Source organism: Sciurus vulgaris (assembly GCF_902686455.1).
Source record: "Sciurus vulgaris genome assembly, chromosome: 1".
NCBI lineage: Eukaryota > Metazoa > Chordata > Mammalia > Rodentia > Sciuridae > Sciurus > Sciurus vulgaris.
The window spans coordinates 66255744-66275112 of record NC_136461.1 but is presented as its reverse complement, the minus strand read 5'-3'; the positions used below and the strand labels follow the sequence as shown (position 1 = coordinate 66275112).

General features: G+C 36.0%; 1 protein-coding gene and 1 long non-coding RNA gene across 2 annotated transcripts in view; both read right to left on the bottom strand.

Moving 5' to 3' along the window:
- Positions 1-406: 406 nt before the first annotated feature.
- Positions 407-2926, bottom strand: LOC306666451. The gene is made up of 2 exons (XR_013765305.1): positions 992-2926; positions 407-951 (listed from the first exon to the last, which is right to left on the bottom strand). It is a non-coding gene; the product is annotated as an uncharacterized lncRNA (long non-coding RNA).
- Positions 2927-2932: 6 nt separating this feature from the next.
- The window catches only part of PTGFR (prostaglandin F receptor), a 39789-nt gene continuing 23352 nt past the window's right edge, over positions 2933-19369 (bottom strand). Inside the window, exon 3 of the mRNA XM_079148560.1 lies at positions 2933-4315. Coding sequence (XP_079004686.1) covers positions 4016-4315 — 300 coding nt within the window. The 3' untranslated portion in view covers positions 2933-4015. The remainder of the gene's footprint in view (positions 4316-19369) is intronic.

Genomic DNA, 19369 nt, shown 5'->3' with positions numbered 1-19369 from the left:
ATATTATGGTGGATATTTGGTCACTTGAGTTCTTTGAAGTAATTATAATGATGAGAGCTCCACTTTAGAGTGGATGGGAGTCACAGATGACCTAGGAACATTTCTGAGTTTGTGACACTAAGATATAGGGGTCGTTTGCTATCCTAGACCTAACTAGGCTATCCAAGACCATACCTAGGCCACCCGATTTTAGAAACAATCCCATCTAAATTATGAAACTATGGTAAGACTCAGGTAAAAGAAACTTAGATGTTGCAGAAGAGTGGGCAGGGAAGGAATAACAGACAGCAATAAATGGACACTAAGTTGAAACTCTTCCCATCTAACAGCTGGTAAAAACAGGAATTCAGGTTCAAGAGTTGACAGTTTTATATGACCATCTTCAAAATAACCACTCTCAAAAAAGGTTAGTCCACGTTTATTATAAAGTCATTAAAGTTTCAGGCTATTCAAAGCACTAAAATTACATGGTTGCATACTGATGTAAGCAAAAACACATACACATCATGATTTAATCTCTTATATAAACCAGCAAATATGAAGAGCACAAAATACAATTATTCACATAACAAAGAAAAACACATTTCATTTACTATTAAAATGTGTCAGTAATGAGTTGAAGTTCAACATTATTAACCAGGTGACAAAGTCTTCTGATACCCAGATGAGGGAGCAAGAAAATATACATGCCCAGCCTTGATATTTTAACCCTAGACGGTTAATTAATTGGAGCAGTGATAGTGCACAGGTGAAGCTAGAGCAGTTTTCACAAAAGGCTCACTCTATATGCACTCTTAATAAGTGCTATTATTAAGGTTGTAAATTCAAATTACACACAAAACTAAAGCAAGTTTGTCTTTTTAAGTCTGAAAATAAACAAACAAGACTACTTGTTACATACCACAGATTCCTCGCTCTCTCTCTCTTCTCTCTCTCTCTCTTTCTATCTATCTATATATATATATATAGATACACACACACACACACACACACATATATATATATATGCGCGCACACACACACACACACACACACACGCTGACATTTAGGAATTTTCCAATTTAGTTACATAAATCATTACAAGCAACTTTCCATCTCTAGAAAGAAATTTCAAGGGGCATATCTCTATCACTTAATTGAACCCTTCAGTAAAACATTTGATGTTTCCGGATACCAGGAGTCAGCATTTTCTTTGTATTCATAATCATAAAAATCCATATGCATTTTTATCTTATTTTTTAAACAAATTCACAGAGATTCTAAAAAAGTCTGACAAGTTTAGCTTTTGCCTAGAATAATATAATTCTTCAGAAATCATAAGCTCACATAGCATTCAAAGTTGCATGATTACTACTTTGTCCAATGCAAAGGGAAATTCAGTTACCTTGAAGGTCTTGTTATAAATTTTAAAACATTCAAACTGGTGAACCTGTTGAAATTATTTTTACTATTTATTTCCAGGAATCAGAACAAGTTTACTTCCACTTGGAACATTAATGAAAGTTATTGGTGGATGTTACCCTCTATTATTAATTATACAGAAAATTGCCAAACTATATGCAGCATATATAACAACAGAAACAAATTCTGAAATCAGCTATGCCCATTCTTATGTTTGTTTGCTTCCTTTAATTATGCTTTCGTTGGAATAAAATTCTAAATCATGCAAACATGTTCTTTTACTTATTTTTTTTCCAGTTTTGATGTCAGTATCATGTGTTTAACATCATCTTAAAATCAATTAGGTTGCCCTAAAACAATGCTCACATAACACAGATAATCTTTCTAGAATATGCAAACTGACTCCGTTGTCACTCCCCAAAGCTTTGCATCCCACACATGGTCATGTCACAGGTCTCAGTTCAGATACAAATGGCTAGATGACACCAATACAGCAACAATTTTGACATTACATTTGAAGGCTCTGGGAAAAGAGGTCTGGGACCTCTGAATGAGTTTCTTCTCAGCGCCTACCCCAGTTGAAATACCTGGAAATATTTGCTGCAGGTTTTTTATCCAACACGACAAGGGAAGGTAGAGATCTGGTCCCTTGTGATTCAGTTCACAGGACACCAATATTCTTAAGTAGTTGTAGAAAATAAATATCTGCTTTGAAAGTAAATGAACCATCTGCAAGTTTGTCTTGGCTTTAAGTACTCTTGAAACACATGAGAACATTTACGCAATGTAATAGCAATCACAAATTGCAGTGGCTTCTTTTTAAACATGTATTGTATACCTAAACATGCACACACACACATACATACATGTATATATACATATACCATAATGACCAATATGTCACTGTCAGTTTAAACTGAAACATTCAAAAACTTTGCAATTCCACATCCAATTTGCATCAAGAAATTTTTGTCTATAATTCAATTTGACAAGTACTGATCTAGTATATAGTATGTGCTCTACATATGAGAATAAATTTGCAAGATTAATCATTTACTGGCCTTAAATTAAGTATATCATGTGCCAGTGTGTTGTGATTCTGCTTTAGATTCACAGAAAAAGTATTGCCTTCAAATCTTCAATGAGGTTATTTGCTTAATTTCTTTTAATTTACCCAAGAAATTTGCCAAAATCCATAAAAGTTAACAATGACTTCCAATGTAAATTACCAATAAAAAACAAATTTATAAATACAATAAATTAAGTCTATCTGAATTCACAGAATTTCTTAGAGTCTGAAAATAGTTTCTCACAGAAAATTAATTTTTAAAGAGACCCAATTTAATGAAAGCAAGACATTTTTTTAGAAATGCAATTCCTTATTATAAAGCAGAACTACACCCTATTTTCTGATGGGCCTAGGACTTTTTAAATGAGTACTAAAATTCTTTGGATTGAATTATGCAAATAAGCAAAGAAAAAGTCTGATTTATTACTGGAAATTTTGGGGAGATTATTACCTTTGATCATGCCCCAAAGCTTGGCTGATTTCCAATCTTCCCCCTGAAAACTGTAACACAGGTTTTAGAAGATGCTAACTTACACATTTAGTGGACATATTGTCGATAGAATATTCCATTTTCTGTAGTGAGTATATTTGTGTACACACATGCATGTAAGGCAGAAACAGACTAGTTGCAGATAATCTTTGAATATTGTGTCGACTGTGTGTCTTTTATTCTATGGACCAGAAATGATGGATCACAGCAAAGCACCTTTGCACTTATCACTAGGGTGTAGGTGGTTTGCATTATCCATGATAGAGTTTTTTAGGAACTACTGTCATGCAAATTGCCTATGTCTGGGCTAAGTTAAAGCCTCTGCAGCTCTAAATATGAATGTATATCAGTGCACTAAAATTTTCAAAGGAAAAGATTATTTAAAATTTTTAAATCTGTGACTTATCAAAAAAGCCTTCAAACAATTGACCTTCATAATAATAAAATGAAAGTAATCATATTTGTCAAATATGGTAAGAATGGGCCCATTCTAAACAGATTCACAAGATCAGACAACCTGTGAGCCAGACCTGGCCTATGTAGTGGTTTTTGTTATAAGCCACAGTGAATCCCAGGTGCCATGGTCATGCATATATTGATTGAGGCTACATAATGACTAATAAAACAGACCAGACAAAAACACATGGGTGTTCTATTTCAGTGAGCTTTGTCTATGAAGAATAGCTGCAAAGCAGTGATCCCAAAATAGCCAATCCACTGTGCAGGTAGCGTTAAGGTGTTCTCTAGTAGACAGGCCAAGTAAAAGTACATTAGGCCTCAACACATTCATTTATTCCAAAAGCATCAATCACACAGATAAGCTCAAAATTGTTTCCTATCTGACTCCCATAGCATTATTTCATTCTATCTCCAGTTGACAAAAACAAGTGAAAATGTGCAATCATACGCTAATTTGACAAATTTCAAAAGCTGAATCCAAAGAAAGTATCACCAACTACCTTCTGAGGTCTGAACTTTCCAGTTAGGCTATGTATTTTTATCTAATTGAAATATTGCCAAAACTTTTCTTAATTATGTTCTAGTCCTACACTGACTTACTGTCCTACTAAACTAGGTGCTTGCTGATTTTTTTCTGCAACTGGTGACTCAGAAATAGCAGCAACCTTTAAGGAATTTTTAATAGAGCTAAGCTCCCAAATATGTAAGCTGATGACATGCACTCCACAGCAGCGTCTGGCAAGCTTGAAGAGATTCTTAAGGACGGCCTTCCGGAGAAGAATATATACCCAGGGATCTAAAATTTGATTCCATGTTGCCATTCGGAGAGCAAAGAGTGTTGTTTCACAGGTCTCCAGAGAATTATTTCCATTTATGCCAATGTTGGCCATTGTTACCTAGAAAACAAGAAAAACAGAGAAATTTGTTGATTACATTTTTCAATTCTGTTACTTTTAACTTAATTAGCTGTGCTATATGACCTTCATTCCATTTCCGCAAAGTGATGTTATGCTGCTAAATACTGACAAAAATAAATGAGTGATAGAATCACTGATACAGACATTCAAATCCTTTGAATTCAAATTGACATCAGAACCACAACAATGGTAACTTCTAGAGAAGTCAGATGTGCACAGCTAGAATGACTCAGAGAGAACAGATGTTGACATCAATAACCAACCTGCTTACACGTTTGTGAATAATAATCTCAAGGCCAGAACACATTTATGCATTTCAATAAAAAATAAAGTATATTTAAGTACATAAATTATAGATTAGCTAACAAAATTTTTTAAATGCATTTGAACATTTGATATTAATTTGTACATATTATATAATATTATTCTGGAATGTTATTTTTAGAATTTTGTATTCTCTTTTCTGAATCTCTCATCCCAACCTTAAGTAGGCTAAAATATTCTCAAAAGTAAGCAATGGAATTTTCTAAGGACTTTGTAGAAATGAGTTCATCTCTATACTACTATTTTGACTTAATCTTAGCCATGCTATTTTGGTCTCCTGTGTCTATTTCCTGATCACTATGATTATAAACAGTTCATTTTGTAGAATCAGTTCCATAAATGGTCCCAGCTACTATTAGAATGAAGCAAATCATCGAGTTCAGCTTTGACTTCCAAATAGTTGCAGAACAGACAAATAAGAGGACTTCAAAAATACCTTGGTTATAAAAATTAATAAAAAATAAATAAACAGGAGATGAAACTGAAATTAAATGGTGCTGGGCCATTGTGCCACAAGGACTCAGAGATGGTCTAACAAAACCTAAAACTCTCAAATGAAAGAAAATCAAGACCAATGTCAGAAAGAAGTATCTTTATTTGCACCGCTGAGATCAATGGTTAAAGAATAAATACCCCTTATTAAAACTTTCATGGCCTGTATGACAAAGTGCAAACTCTTCAGCTGGTGTTGTGATGGTGCATCTGTAAGTTTACCTCTGTAATTCACTATGTTTCAACCACTGGCAAATATCTAGCTGTCAGAGATGCACCATGACCTAAAAGCAATGGCTTGTGTAACACTCTTCGTTTTGAACTCCTATCCCCTTTTCTCTGACTGACAAACTTCAATCCATCTCCAAACCCCATATAAAAATGGACTCACACCTGTGCATTTTTCCCCATCTTCATCAAGATAAATTCTTAGTTGCTCCCTCCTGTGTATTTCCACTGCATCCTGTCCAGTTACACACTTTGAACAATGCATAATAATTATGCATTTATCTGTGAGTATCTTTAATTTGTCTTCATATTTCTAGTACCCAGTACAAAGCTGATACCTAAAATGTACGCAGTAAATATTGGAATGAATTCAATTGTTATTTTTATTCTTTTCATTTATTTCTTGAAACATCATCATCATCAGAGAAACCTCTAACCATCTGTCACAAGGGTCCAATATTTTGAGGCATTAAGTGTTTCTAAAAGTTTTAATCCACTACTGAAGGATTCCAGGGTGGTTTATTGGCACTTAAAAGAAGCAGGATATTGCAGACCATGCAGATCACTTGGGCAGTAGTTCTTTCCCCAGGGAAATAATGCATCAAAGGGCAGACCTAAATATTCAGTAACTAAATAAAAATAGTATTTTCTGCACAATAGTACTTGGGTCAAAATCAGACTCTCATATCATTGTTATATTATTGTTGCCTTAAATTATGCCCTAGGATTTTAAAAATACACCTACCTATAAGGGACTGATTCCTCTAAGAAAAAAACAGCCAAGACTTGACTGGCATTTGGACTCAGATATTTTCACTTTATATTTTTGGTTCACTCACCAAATACTTATTGACTATCTGCTATGTGCCAGGCAATATGCTAGGAATTGAAGATAAAAATGGTAAACAATGAAGCCAAGTTTTCTCAACCCAACAAAAGAATCTACCTCAATTTCAGAGAATGAAGGCATTTCAACCATACCAAGCCCTGTGACCTCACCAGTCTTATCCCACAGACACTACAGAGAATCTATAACTAATATAGGCAAAGCAAGCATATTAGGGGCTGCTAGCATTGGAAAGGGGCTTGGAGGAATGTTGTTCTCAAGATTTGGACGTTCATCTGCATCACAGCCATCTGAGACATCAAAAGACTCAATGGAAGATGAGAAGAAACCAGTTGCCTCTCCTTCTACTACCACCATGGCAACACAGACCCTTCCACATAGCAGTTCTGGCTTTCTTGATTCTGCATTGGAATTGGATCACAGGATTGATTTTGAACTCAGAGAAGGCCTTGTGGAGAGCCGCTATTGGTCAGCTGTCACATCACACACTGCCTATTGGTCATCCTTGGATGTCGCCCTCTTTCTTTTAACTTTCATGTACAAACATGAGCACGATAATAATGCAAAACCCAATTTAGATCCAATCTGAACTCTTGAAAGACATTAATGACCCAAAACTGATTTTTTTTTTCTGTTAAAATATGTTTGTCAAGATATGAAGATTTCAGGGTTAAGTATGTTCCAGTTTTGTTTGGGGCAAGAAATATTTAAATTTAAAAGCACTTTATTTTGTTTCAAAAGAAAAAGAAAAACACATTTTCAGTCCTAAAGAAGTTAGTTACAGTTTCTGTCATTTTGATTATGAATCTGATGGAACTCCCTGGAGAGAATCAAGCAAGACCTAGAAGTGAGGAAGGTTTGGGTGAACTGCATGTAAAGGTTATAAATATCAATCTAATTTCTCCAAAATATAAAAGCATATTAATGGGTTGAATCTAATGTATTAACCAAAATATGTTATAAATCTAAAATGTTCAAGGTTCAATGTAGTCTGTGTAATGATTACAATGTGGTATATCATTGTTTTAAATTTCTATGAACTATTCAATTTCCATAATTCCTTTGAAAGAAGAGAAACTAATGCTAAAAAACAATATTTGAATTTGAACTAAAAAAAAATTTGAACTACTAAAAAAAAAAAAAAATGGTAAACAAAGCAGAAACTGTGGAATTTGCTAGAATTGGGAGGGGGGAGCATATAAGGATGAATGAATAAATATTTCTCTTGTCTCAGAAGTATTAAATGTATGCATTTTCTATTAATGAATAAGTATGTTCCTGGGTAGCTACTCTGTGTATATGGGAGCAAATATACTCAGTGTAATTGCATGGAAGAGTTGGCCTTGCTTTAGAGATACACGAATTTAAAGCACCTCAGTTATATGACATGAAGCTCTCTGATTCTCCTTTCTCCTCTGAAAACACTAGTGTGTTCACCAATGGTGAAAAGACACTGAATTTTCTAAAGGAGCTCAGGGCTCAGTCTTCTTTCCAAATACCAGGGCAGGGCCCAAGCACTCATAATAACAATCTCCCTCCTTGACCACCAGCCCCAGCCATGAAGAGAGGTTGCTCCAGAGCCTTAGAAGGAATGATTGTTTAGCTACTCATAAAGCTGTAGGTGGAATATATCTGTAAAATAAATATCTTTAGTATATTATTGATAATAACATCATTGGTAATTCTGGATAACCTAGGTATGCAACAAAAGATAAATTATGATAATTTCATGTAATGAAAACTTACGTAGGTACTTCTGTTTGTGATTCAGTTTTAACTTTTTAAAAAGCAAGTCACCCAATTGCATCAATTACATCATCTCAATTTTGAAAAAACAACTGTTGTTTTGTGGAAAAAAAAGACTAGGTTATACATAAATGTTTTCATTGGATAACCCTAGACAGTACAAACACAGAGGAATTTTTATTTTCTTCTTTGGTTTGTATCTAATTTACTAACATTTTGGATATACCATACATTGTTTTTGCAAGCTGTGCTTTTTTTCCCCAAGTAATTTTTGGAAATACACTGTTTTACCAAAGAATCAGAAATTGTATGAATTATTTATGTACATCCATGGGTATATGAGTGGGGTGGTACTGAAGGCGCCAAAGAATTGCCTGGAAAACTTAACTCTGATAAAACTGGCAGGAGATATGTGGGACGTGAGGTCAGGCTGAGGAATGTCTGCAAGCTGGGCCAACATAGTCATTTTCCCTGGACCCTGATGACAGTCACTTCACATGCCTGGAGAACATTCTTCCCTGACTGGCCCACCCAAACTTGCATTCCAGACAGTGTGTCCAGACTCTCATCAACACTCGTTCTTTCATCTAGCCCAAGAGAACTAGAAGACACAGAACTAAAGGAATACATATTATTTTTTAAAATATCTTCTATGGATTTGGCAAGTTACAATTGTTGATCTTTATCAATGATTACAATTCTTTTTTTTTTTATATTTGGGAGTAGCAGGGATTGAACAAAATACTATTTTGTATTGTTATTTAGAGACAGGGGCTCACTGAGTTGCTTAGCACCTCATTGTTGCTGAGGCTGGTTTTGAACTCTGGATCCTCCTACCTCAGCCTCCAGAGCCCTTCGGATTACAGACATGTGCCACCATGCCTGATTCAATTATTACAATTCTAACTGAGAAAACAGAGAGGACCAAGTGTTTGCATAGTCTATGAAAAACAATTAGTTAATCTGATACCTCTAATACACTCAATACTAAGATAAGAGAGAAACAATGAAGTGAAAAATGTATAGAAAGGAGAGTTTAGGTGTATTACCAGATTTCAAGGAGTAAAATATGATAAAACCAAATATCAAAAAAAATCCATCTACTTGGGCCACATAATACAAGTATATCATCTGTTAAGCTCAAAATTAATCAATCAAACGGGCCACAATACTCATAGATAATATAGTCATGTAAACTAAAATTTTACTTTGGAAGCTATTTCACATTCCATTCCCTATGCCTGTATGTCTGTTGACTACAGTCAGGACCCCAGTGTCTGTTTACAATTAAAAGCAATGGTAAATTCAAGAATTATGCTTCTATTCCTTTGAGTATTCATAAAAGTATATCAATATAGAAGCAAGTAATTTTTGAGTGTCTGCTATGTTCAGGTTTTTTGCTAGATGCTAGTAAAATAGAGAATACTTAGATAAGTCCTACCTAACAAATTATATATTTTGCTAGTTATTTATTTTTTATTTGTTTTATCTAATACTAAAATATAATCTTCTTAAAAGCATGCACTTTTGTCTGATTGGCTCTTTGCTGATCCCTAGCATCTGGCATACAGTACGACAGTCAGTATCTGTTAAATAAATTGAATGAATGAAGTCTCTGAGAAGAGACCAACAAGAAAGAAGTAGCTACAAAAGCCTTCAAAAAAAAAAACTTCTCTTGCACAGTTCCAGAATAATATGCTTTAAAAAATAAAAGCTTGGGAGACCAAGAGGATGACTGCATCTCATGTTGCTCCGGAACTCAGGATTCAAGAAGAGGGGGTATTGAGAGACTCGGGACAAACTGAGACCCGCTGGGTGAGTCTCTCCCACTGGGTAAGGCTCAGCCTGGGTGGCAGGCCGGTTCCACAGGCAGTTTCTAGATGCAGGACCGCCCAGTGAGAGGCTTTCGCACATAACCAGCCCCCATCCCCGGACCCAGCAGCAGGCCCAGACAGCAGGCGACTTCTCTCCGAGCAGGGTCAGCTAGTGAGAGGCCTCCACGCACAACCAGGCTCCCCCCAGCCCCAGCGGTAGGCCTGGACCACAGGCAGCTTCTCAAAGCAGGGTCAGCCAGCGAGAGGCTTCAGTGCACAGCCAGGCTCCCCTGGGCCCTGGTGGCAAGCCAGACAGCAGGCAACTTCTCGGAGCAGGGCCAGCCAGCGAGAGGCTTCTGCACACAACTAGGCTCCCCTGGCCTGGGCGGCAGGCCTGGACACAGGCCCAGACCAGCCATGCCCCAGCCCGCAGTCTAGTTACCCTTTAGCAGACCATCGGTCAACAAGTGGAGGTGCATCTGCCCACTAGCGGGGAATGTACCCCACCTGAAGGCCACCACCCCTAGAGGAGCAGCTTTCTTGTGGAGCACTGCATTATCAAGTTCCTCCAAGACTTCAGGCTACTGAAGGCTAGGAGGTGATATACTGGGAATCTATAGGGACACTATAAGACAATAGAGAAAATCTGCAATATCTCAGAGTTCCACTGATACCTGCCCAATATGAGAAAACAAGGGAAGAAAATGTCCCAAACAAACCTGGATGCTATATTAATAAAACCCAATGACAGCATGGAAGAAGAAATGTCAGAAAGGAAGTTCAGAATGTACATAATTAAAACGATCAGGGAAGCAAAGAGGAGATGAAAGAGCAAATGCAGGCATTGAAGGATGAGATGAAAGAGTAAATGCAGGTATTGAATGATCGTATCAATCAACAGTTAAAACAGCAAATACGGGAAGCAAAAGATCATTTCAATAAAGAGTTAGAGATACGGAAAAAAAACCAAACTGAAATCCTTGAAATGAAGGAAACAATAAACCAAATTAAAAACTCCGTAGAAAGCATATCCAATAGGATAGAACACCTGGAAGACAGAACCTCAGACACTGAAGACAAAATATTTAATCTTGAAAACAAAGTACCAAACAGAGAAGATGGTAAGAAATCATGAACAGAATCCACAAGAATTATGGGATATCATGAAAAGGTCAAATTTAAGAATTATTGGGATTGAGGAAGGCTTAGAGAAACAAACCAAAGGAATGAACAATCTATTCAATGAAATAATATCAGAAAATTTCCCAAATCTGAAGAATGAAATGGAAAATCAAGTTCAAGAGGCTTATAGGACTCCAAATATACAAAAATTACAACAGACCCACACCAAGGCACATTATTATGAAAATACCTAACATACGAAATAAAGACAGAATTTTAAAGGCCGTGAGAGAAAAGAATCAAATTACATTCGGGGGGGAAACCAATAAGAATATCAGTGGATTTTTCAATCCAGACCCTAAAAGCTAGAAGGGCCTGGAACAACATTTACCAAGCCCTGAAAGAAAATGGATGCCAACCAAGAATCTTATACTCAGCAAAACTTACCTTCAGATTTGAAGATGAAATAAAATCCTTCCATGATAAACAAAAGCTTAAAGAATTTACAAAAAGAAAGCCGGCATTACAGAACATTCTCAGCAAAATATTCCTTGAAGACGAGATGAAAACCAATGATGCCAATCAGCAACGGGAGGAACTAGCCTAAAGGAATAGCCAAATAAAGGAGAAACCAAATCATGTCAAAAACAAAAATGAGTCAAATGACTGGGAATACAAATCATATCTCAATAATTACCCTGAATGTTAATGGCCTGAACTCATCAATCAAAAGACATAAACTGGCAGATTGAATTAAAAATAAAGATCCAACAGTTTGCTGCCTGCAAGAGATTCATCTCATAGAAAGAGATACCCACAGACTAAAGGTGAAAGGATGGAAAAAAACATACCATGCACATGGACACAGCAAAAAAGCTGGAGTATCCATCCTCATTTCAGATAATGTGGACTTCAAGCCAAAATTAGTCAGAAGGGATAAGGAAGGACATTACATACTGCTTAAGGGAAGCATAAATCAGCAAGACATAACAATCATAAATATCTATGCCCCAAACAGTGGCTCATCCATGTATGTCAAACAAATCCTTCTCAATTTCAGAAACCAAATAGACCATAACACAATAATACTAGGTGATTTTAACACGCCTCTCTCACCGCTAGATAGACTGTCCAAACAAAAATTGAATAAAGAAACCATAGATCTCAATAACACAATCAATAATTTAGACTTAACGGACATATATAGAATATACCATCCAACAAAGAGCGAATGCACTTTCTTCTCAGCAGCACATGGATCCTTCTCTAAAATAGACCATATTTTATGCCATAAAGCTAATGTTAGCAAATACAAGAACATAGAGATACTACCTTGTATTCTATTAGATCATAATGGATTGAAATTAGAAATAAATGACAGACTAAAAAACAGAAACTACTCCAACACCTGGAGATTAAATAATATGCTATTGTATGATGAATGGATAACAGAAGACATCAGGAGGAAAATAAAAGATTCTTAGACGTAAACAAGAACAAAGACACGTCATATCAAAATCTCTGGGACACTACAAAAGCAGTACTTAAAGGAAATTTTATTTCATGGAGCACATTCAACAAAAGAAGAAAAAATCAACAAATAAATGACTTAACACTACAACTCAAAGCCCTAGAAAAAGAAGAACAGAGCAACACTGAAAGTAGTAGAAGACAGGAAATATTTAAAATCAGAACTGAAATCAATGAAATTGTAACAATAGAAAAAATTGTTGGTTCTTTGAAAAAATAAACAAAATTAATAAACCCTTAGCCACACTAACAAAGAGAAGGAGAGAGAAAACTCAAATTACTAAAATTTGGAATGAACAAGGAAATAATCACTACAGACATGAGTGAAATACAAAACATAATTAGAAGCTATTTTGAAAATCTATACTCCAACAAAACAGAAAATCATGAAGACATCAACAGGTTTCTAGAACCAGGAGGGCATACACAATTTAAATAGATCCATTTCAAGTAATGAAATAGAAGAGGTCATCAAAAGCCTACCAACAAAGAAAAGTCCAGGACCAGATGGGTTCTCAGCTGAGTTCTACAAAACCTTTCAAGAAGAGCTCATTCCATTATTCCTCAAAGTATTCCATGAAATTGAAGAGGAGGGAACCTTCCCAAACTCACTCTATGAAGCCAATATCACCCTAATACCTAAACCAGACAAAGACACATCGAGGAAAGAAAATTTCAGACCAATATCCCTAATGAACATCGACACAAAAATTCTTAACAAAATCTTAGCAAATCACATACAAAAATATATTAAAAAGATAGTGCACCACGATCAAGTGGGTTTTATCCCAGGGATGCAAGGTTGGTTCACACCCAGAAATCAATAAATGTAATTCACCACATCAACAGATTTAAAATCAAGAATCACATGATTATTTCGATAGATGCAGAAAAAGCATTCGATAAAATACAGCATCCCTTCATGCTCAAAACACTAGAAAAAACAGGGCTAGTGGGAACATTCCTTAACATTGTAAAGGCTATCTATGCTAAGCCCATGGCCAATATCATTCTAAATGGTGAAAAACTGAAAGCATTTCTCCTAAAAACTGGAACAAGGCAGGGATGCCCTCTTTCACCACTTCTAGTCAACATTGTCCTTGAAGCTCTAGCCAGAGTTTTCTAAAATATCAAAACCAAAGTAATTATTAGCATCTCATCTGTAAATTAAAGAGAAAACAAAATTGGAAGTCATAGTATCAAAATTGCATTGTTTCAGGAGCAAAAGACTACTTTATGTGACTACTTGCAACACTCTTTTTACAGCAAAAGTGGATTAAACCAGTAAACATTTCAGTAAGCCTTCTGTTCTGAAACACATGTTTTTCCAAAGAGAAAATTCAAACTGGCCCCGTTGGTTTATTATTACAAGAGTTTGGAAAGATTTCCCAAGGCATTTTCTAAGCTCTACTACAATAATTCATCATGTAATGGGAACTTTCAACAAAATGGGTATCCCTTTAAAAATAAGATATCCATAAATTTTAGAGAAAAATCAGTCTTTAAAAAAGCTAACCTAAACCTGCTCAGTGGCCCAGCAGCTGTAATCCAGGCACTGGGGAGGTGGAAGCAGGAGGATCACCTGAGCTCAGGAATTCAAGACCAGCCTGGGCATCACAGCAAGCTGTGCCTCAGAGGAAGGGAAGAAGGAAGAAGGGAGGAAGGAAGGGAGAAAAAAAACCAGATAACCTAAGGCTACAGACCAAATGCAAAGGCTCCCAGCAACTTTATGACTGAGTCATAGCATAACCTCTTTACAGACAAATGAGATAACAGAATGTGGAGCTGGGAAGGAGCAGGGTCACTATTATATCCAATGCCAATTTAACTCTAAAGCATACACAAGTATTGTTCAAGGTGAAAATAATATACACTTTTGGTCAATTAAAAAAAAAAAACAGTCCAAGCTAATTATTCAGGCAATTAATTACAAATAATTCCATTTTATCATGGTACTTAAATCAATCTGTTTGGTCACAAAGATAAGACAATTTGAGTTTTGTTTTCATTTGTAAGTTTTTAGTTTTGCATTTTTTTTTTACTTTCCAAATTAATTTTTTCTGAAGCTATAAAGTAACATTTTAAATTTTTGGTCAGGGTACCTAAGAAGCAAACAGAAATTTATCTCCCTTAGTTATAAATTAATACATATCCTACCTACTATTCTCTAGAATAACAACCTACACTCTTAAATCTTTGATCAGATTCTCCCTCTCCCATGTAATTTTCAGTACTTTGAATACACATCCTACCTCATGGCCTTACCATACTACCCACCCAGTTCCAAATCCATTTCCTATTTGAGACAATCTATTGCAATGACTGAAGACTGCATGACTCTTTCTCTCATCACCTTGTTAATAATATTCATTCTTCAGCAGTTTCAGATGCATATCCTATGGTTTCGGTATACCATCAACTCCATCAAGAAAAAAGACTTTCTCTTGTGGATACTGGAAACAAACTGCACATGCTCCAGATTTGGTTTATAATTGGTACTGTATAAATATCAGAAAAAGAAAGAAATACCAAAGTGACAAATGAATGAATGGGAAGATATTTTAGGGTCCATGGAAGCCACAAACCATGACTCTTGACACTCTTCTGGGCACATAGCGGGTATCTAAACATAAACCTCGGTAACACACAAAACTATCCCATCTTGCTTCAATGGTTCATCATCATTATGAAAAGCAGTAACCAACATTCACCAAGTTCCTGATGTTATCATGTTAAAATACAATAAATGATAGACTAAGGAATTACAGAATTTTTAATATGATTCTTTCCTAAGGGGTCTTTTTTTCTTTCTTTCTTTCTTTCTTTATAATAGACTACGTTACTGAAATGGTAAGTTGGCACCTTGAAAACTTAGCATATGCATGTCACTAATGTGCCTTTTTAGTATGATTTTATGTATGCAATCACAATGGCATTTTGTATCCCACTATTCATTACTTCACTGAGAACTCAGGAAGGTTGTCGCTTCCTAATAAATTTGCATAATGATGAAAACAAAAAAAAATTACAGTAAATATTTTGTTAGCTAAACTTATAGTTAAGACAAAGAAGTCATCAATCATTTCCTTAAAATCAAACAATTTTACTACCTTGTGAAAATTTGGTACATTAATGCCATGCAAGCTTTCAAATGAAGATTCCCATGACTTTTTTTTTTTTTTTTTTTTTTTTTTTTTTTTGCGGTGCTGGGGATTGAACCCAGGGCCTTGTGCCTGCGAGGCAAGCACTCTACCATCTGAGCGATCTCCCCAGCCCCCCATGACTTTTTAAAAGTTACATAAGTTCAACTTTTAAATAAAACAGGAATTTCACAACACACTATACAGTTATTAGATTGGTGTTCTCTCTGGATAAAAAATATTGATTGAGGGCTGGGGATATAGCTCAGTTGGGAGAGTGCTTGCCTCTCAAGTATAAGGCCCTGGGTTTGATCCCCAGCACCGCAAATATATATATATCTATATAGATATATATATCTATATATATCTATATATAGATTGCCAAATTTCTGCCTAACCATCTTTTATGAAGCATTTTGCCTTACCTAAAAATTCATGATTGGTAACATGGATTATATCTTCTGCCACTGTGCCTGAAGTCTGTGGTTTGTGGTAAAGTACTGTTAGTCCAAAGGTATCATACTTGTTTTTCACATTCTTCTTTCCCCAATAAACTTAGTCTCCAGCTTAGATTTTGATTTGTGACCACTTTTCCAGGAAATTTGAATTAGATCATTTCTTCTTTCTCTTCCATTGTCTTCAGATGCCAACTACCTGATACTCACTCTCTGAAGATATTTCTCCATAATTTATAAAAACGTTTTAAGAAGTAAGCAACATTTCCAGGGGAAAGGGAAAAGGATGTGCAAACTAACTTAACTTTTTTTTAGGGCAATACAGCAAAATATACCACAAGTCTTTATAAGTCAATTCCCCTTGAAACTATCAATTCCATGTCCATGAGTTTATTTAAGGATTAAATAAATAGTATGAAAAACTTCAAAGGATGTTTATTTTAGTGTTGTTTTTTAAATGAGAAAACAGAAGCAACTTCTAACAATCAGAAATTTATAAAAATAGATTATAGTATACCTACACAATGAAATAGTGCATAACCATTAACATGATGTCAGGATAATCACAGGCAAAATTTTTATAATGTAATTGACAACAAAGATTATAAAACAAAGCTATTTCAGAAATTATTATACTAGCTAAAACTTAGTGCATAACTACTACCAATTTTCTGCAACTAAATTCCACTAATATTCCTATTTTAATAAGAAGAATATAGGAGACAAAAGGAAGATAATTAAGTTGCCTAAGATCAAAGAGTTAGCAATGATAATCTGGTTTCCAATGTCAAAGAGAGTCCTTCTAATAAATGTATATGTGTGTGTTAACTTTCAATCATTGTGACAAAATACCTGAGGTAGTCAACTTATCAGAAAGAAAGATTTACTTTGGCTCATGGTTTCATAGGTTTCAGTCCAGGGTCACTTGGGCCCATAGTGTTAGGCCTCTGGCACTGTACATCATGGAAGTGCACAGAAGGGGAAACTGCTCACCTAGTGATAGCCAGAAAGCAAAGAGAAAGAAGACGGGCTGAGGCTGAGGTCCCAACACCACCTTCAAATTTCATGACCTAGCTTCCTTCCACTAAGCCCCACCTCCCAATGATTCCAACACCTCCAAATAGCACCACAGGCTGGTGACCAAGTCTTCAACACATGGGACTTTGGGGGACATTAAGATCCAAACTATAACATATGCTTTGAGAAAAGCATAATAGAATATAGACGAAGACATAACCGTACTTAACAGAGGTTGGGAATGCACTTGTAGTAGACAGAATTTCCAAAATATCCCACCCTAATCCTTTGAACTGGTGCATATAATAAGACTCCTATAATTGTTATGCTACCTGGCACTTCAGAGATGATATTATCAAGGTGGACCTAACATAATCATGTGAGCACATTTAAAAGCAGAGAACTTTCTCCAACTGGTAACACAAGACCAGAAAGATTCCTAGTATGAGAAGGATTCAGTGCATACTTTCTGGTTGATACACAGAGGGGCCACATGAGAAGGAACACAGACTGCCTTAGGAGCAGACAGCAGTCCCCAGCTGACAGCCAGTCTGTGGGGACCTCAGACCCACAGCCACAAAGCAAGGCAGTGGGTTTTGCCAATTGCCTGAATGAGCTTTCAAAAGGATTCTCCCCGAGACCTCAAAGTAAGAGTTCAATCCAGCTCTTACCTTAAGTGTGAGGCCCTTGTGAATCCAGACATCTTACTATAGATAAAATAAAATGGGTGCTGTTTCATGTTGCTGAATTTGTAGAAATTTGCTACAGAGCAGTTGAATATTAATATAGTACCTATGAGGGACTTAAACTAAGGGAACTTAGTGAAATTTTTATATCAAAAATCTACAACAGCCATTGCACTTAATAGATGAATTTTAAAATCTAGAATATGGCAAGGATGCCCCAACTACTACCACTACTTAACACGGTACTATAATTTCTTGCCAATGCTATAAGAATAAAAAGATGAGATAAAAGAATTGGAAAAAAGGAGACAAACTTTTGTTACTTTGAAAAATGATTAGAGTCATTAAACATTTAAAATCAACGAGAGTTTGTCAAGTCGCTGAATAATCAGACTACAATAGTCAGCTTTGTGTCACTACAATTAAATACCTGAGGCAACTACTTTATTAGAAGAAAAGGTTTATATAGTGCACAGTTTTGGAGATTGAAAGTCCAAACAGCATAGCACAGGCTTTGCAGTCACCCCTTCTCTGCATTATCTCAGACACCAGGTGGCTGGCAATCGTAACTGCATGTGTGGGATTACATCTCCAATCAGAAGCACAGAGAGAGGTGGGACCAAACCCAGACTTTTATAACAATCCTCTCAATGAAACCAACAAGGAGTCCTAAGAGAACTACCTTCTAATGGGCCACCCTCAATGACCTACGACCTCCCACTAAGTTCCCATCCCAAGGTCCCATCACCTCCCAATAGCACCATCCTGAGGACTCAGCCTTTATAAATGGACCCTTGGGGGACAAAATATCAATAAGTTTATTTAATCAAGAAATTTACTTAACACAAAATTTAAAGGAAATTAGATTTTTTAACTTATGTATTTTTTGAATTTCATATAATGGACATATATTTGTTCAAAACAATATAGCATATCGATAGTCATATTTAAATGATGTGGAACATTGGCACCAATCAATCAGAATGACACAGGCACACACAATGACACAGTTTGGTCATACAGGGATATACCAGCTGAACAAGAGGCTTGAATCGCAAGGTTGTTAGTTGATTATTATAGTTCTCTCCCTGAAATAGCTCAGAAGGACAAACATTAGCCTTCCATTTCCTCCATGGATGGTTTCTCTCAATTAATTATTTTCTCTACCGTCAGGGAAGAGAACAGCACAGTTACATCATTAAGGTAAGATGACTCACTTAAGAGACTATAGACAGAAAAGACACAACTAGCAGAGAAGGGAGAAGATGGCGTCTGCAGAGCTGGGGAATGGAACTTAAGAGAGAGAAACTAGCCAGTATGGTCAGAACCTGAACAGTAGGATGACCATCCTACCCCACCTGCCTGAGGACCAAGGGTGTAGCTCAGATTGCTTCTACCTGTATAAACTCAGCGTTGTCTAAAGAAGGTGAATGCTGGAGATCTTGTCCTTGCCTGCCTTCAGATTATGAAATGACAAGGGTGAAAAGCCCTCGTGGAACTTGATTCTTAGACCCCAAGAGTTAATGAAAAGATAACAATGACAGCACACCAGAGTGGTAACACATCTTTTTATTTTATGAACACATTCAAGATAGGCAATAGAGAATATCCTCCGTACATCTTTATGATCAA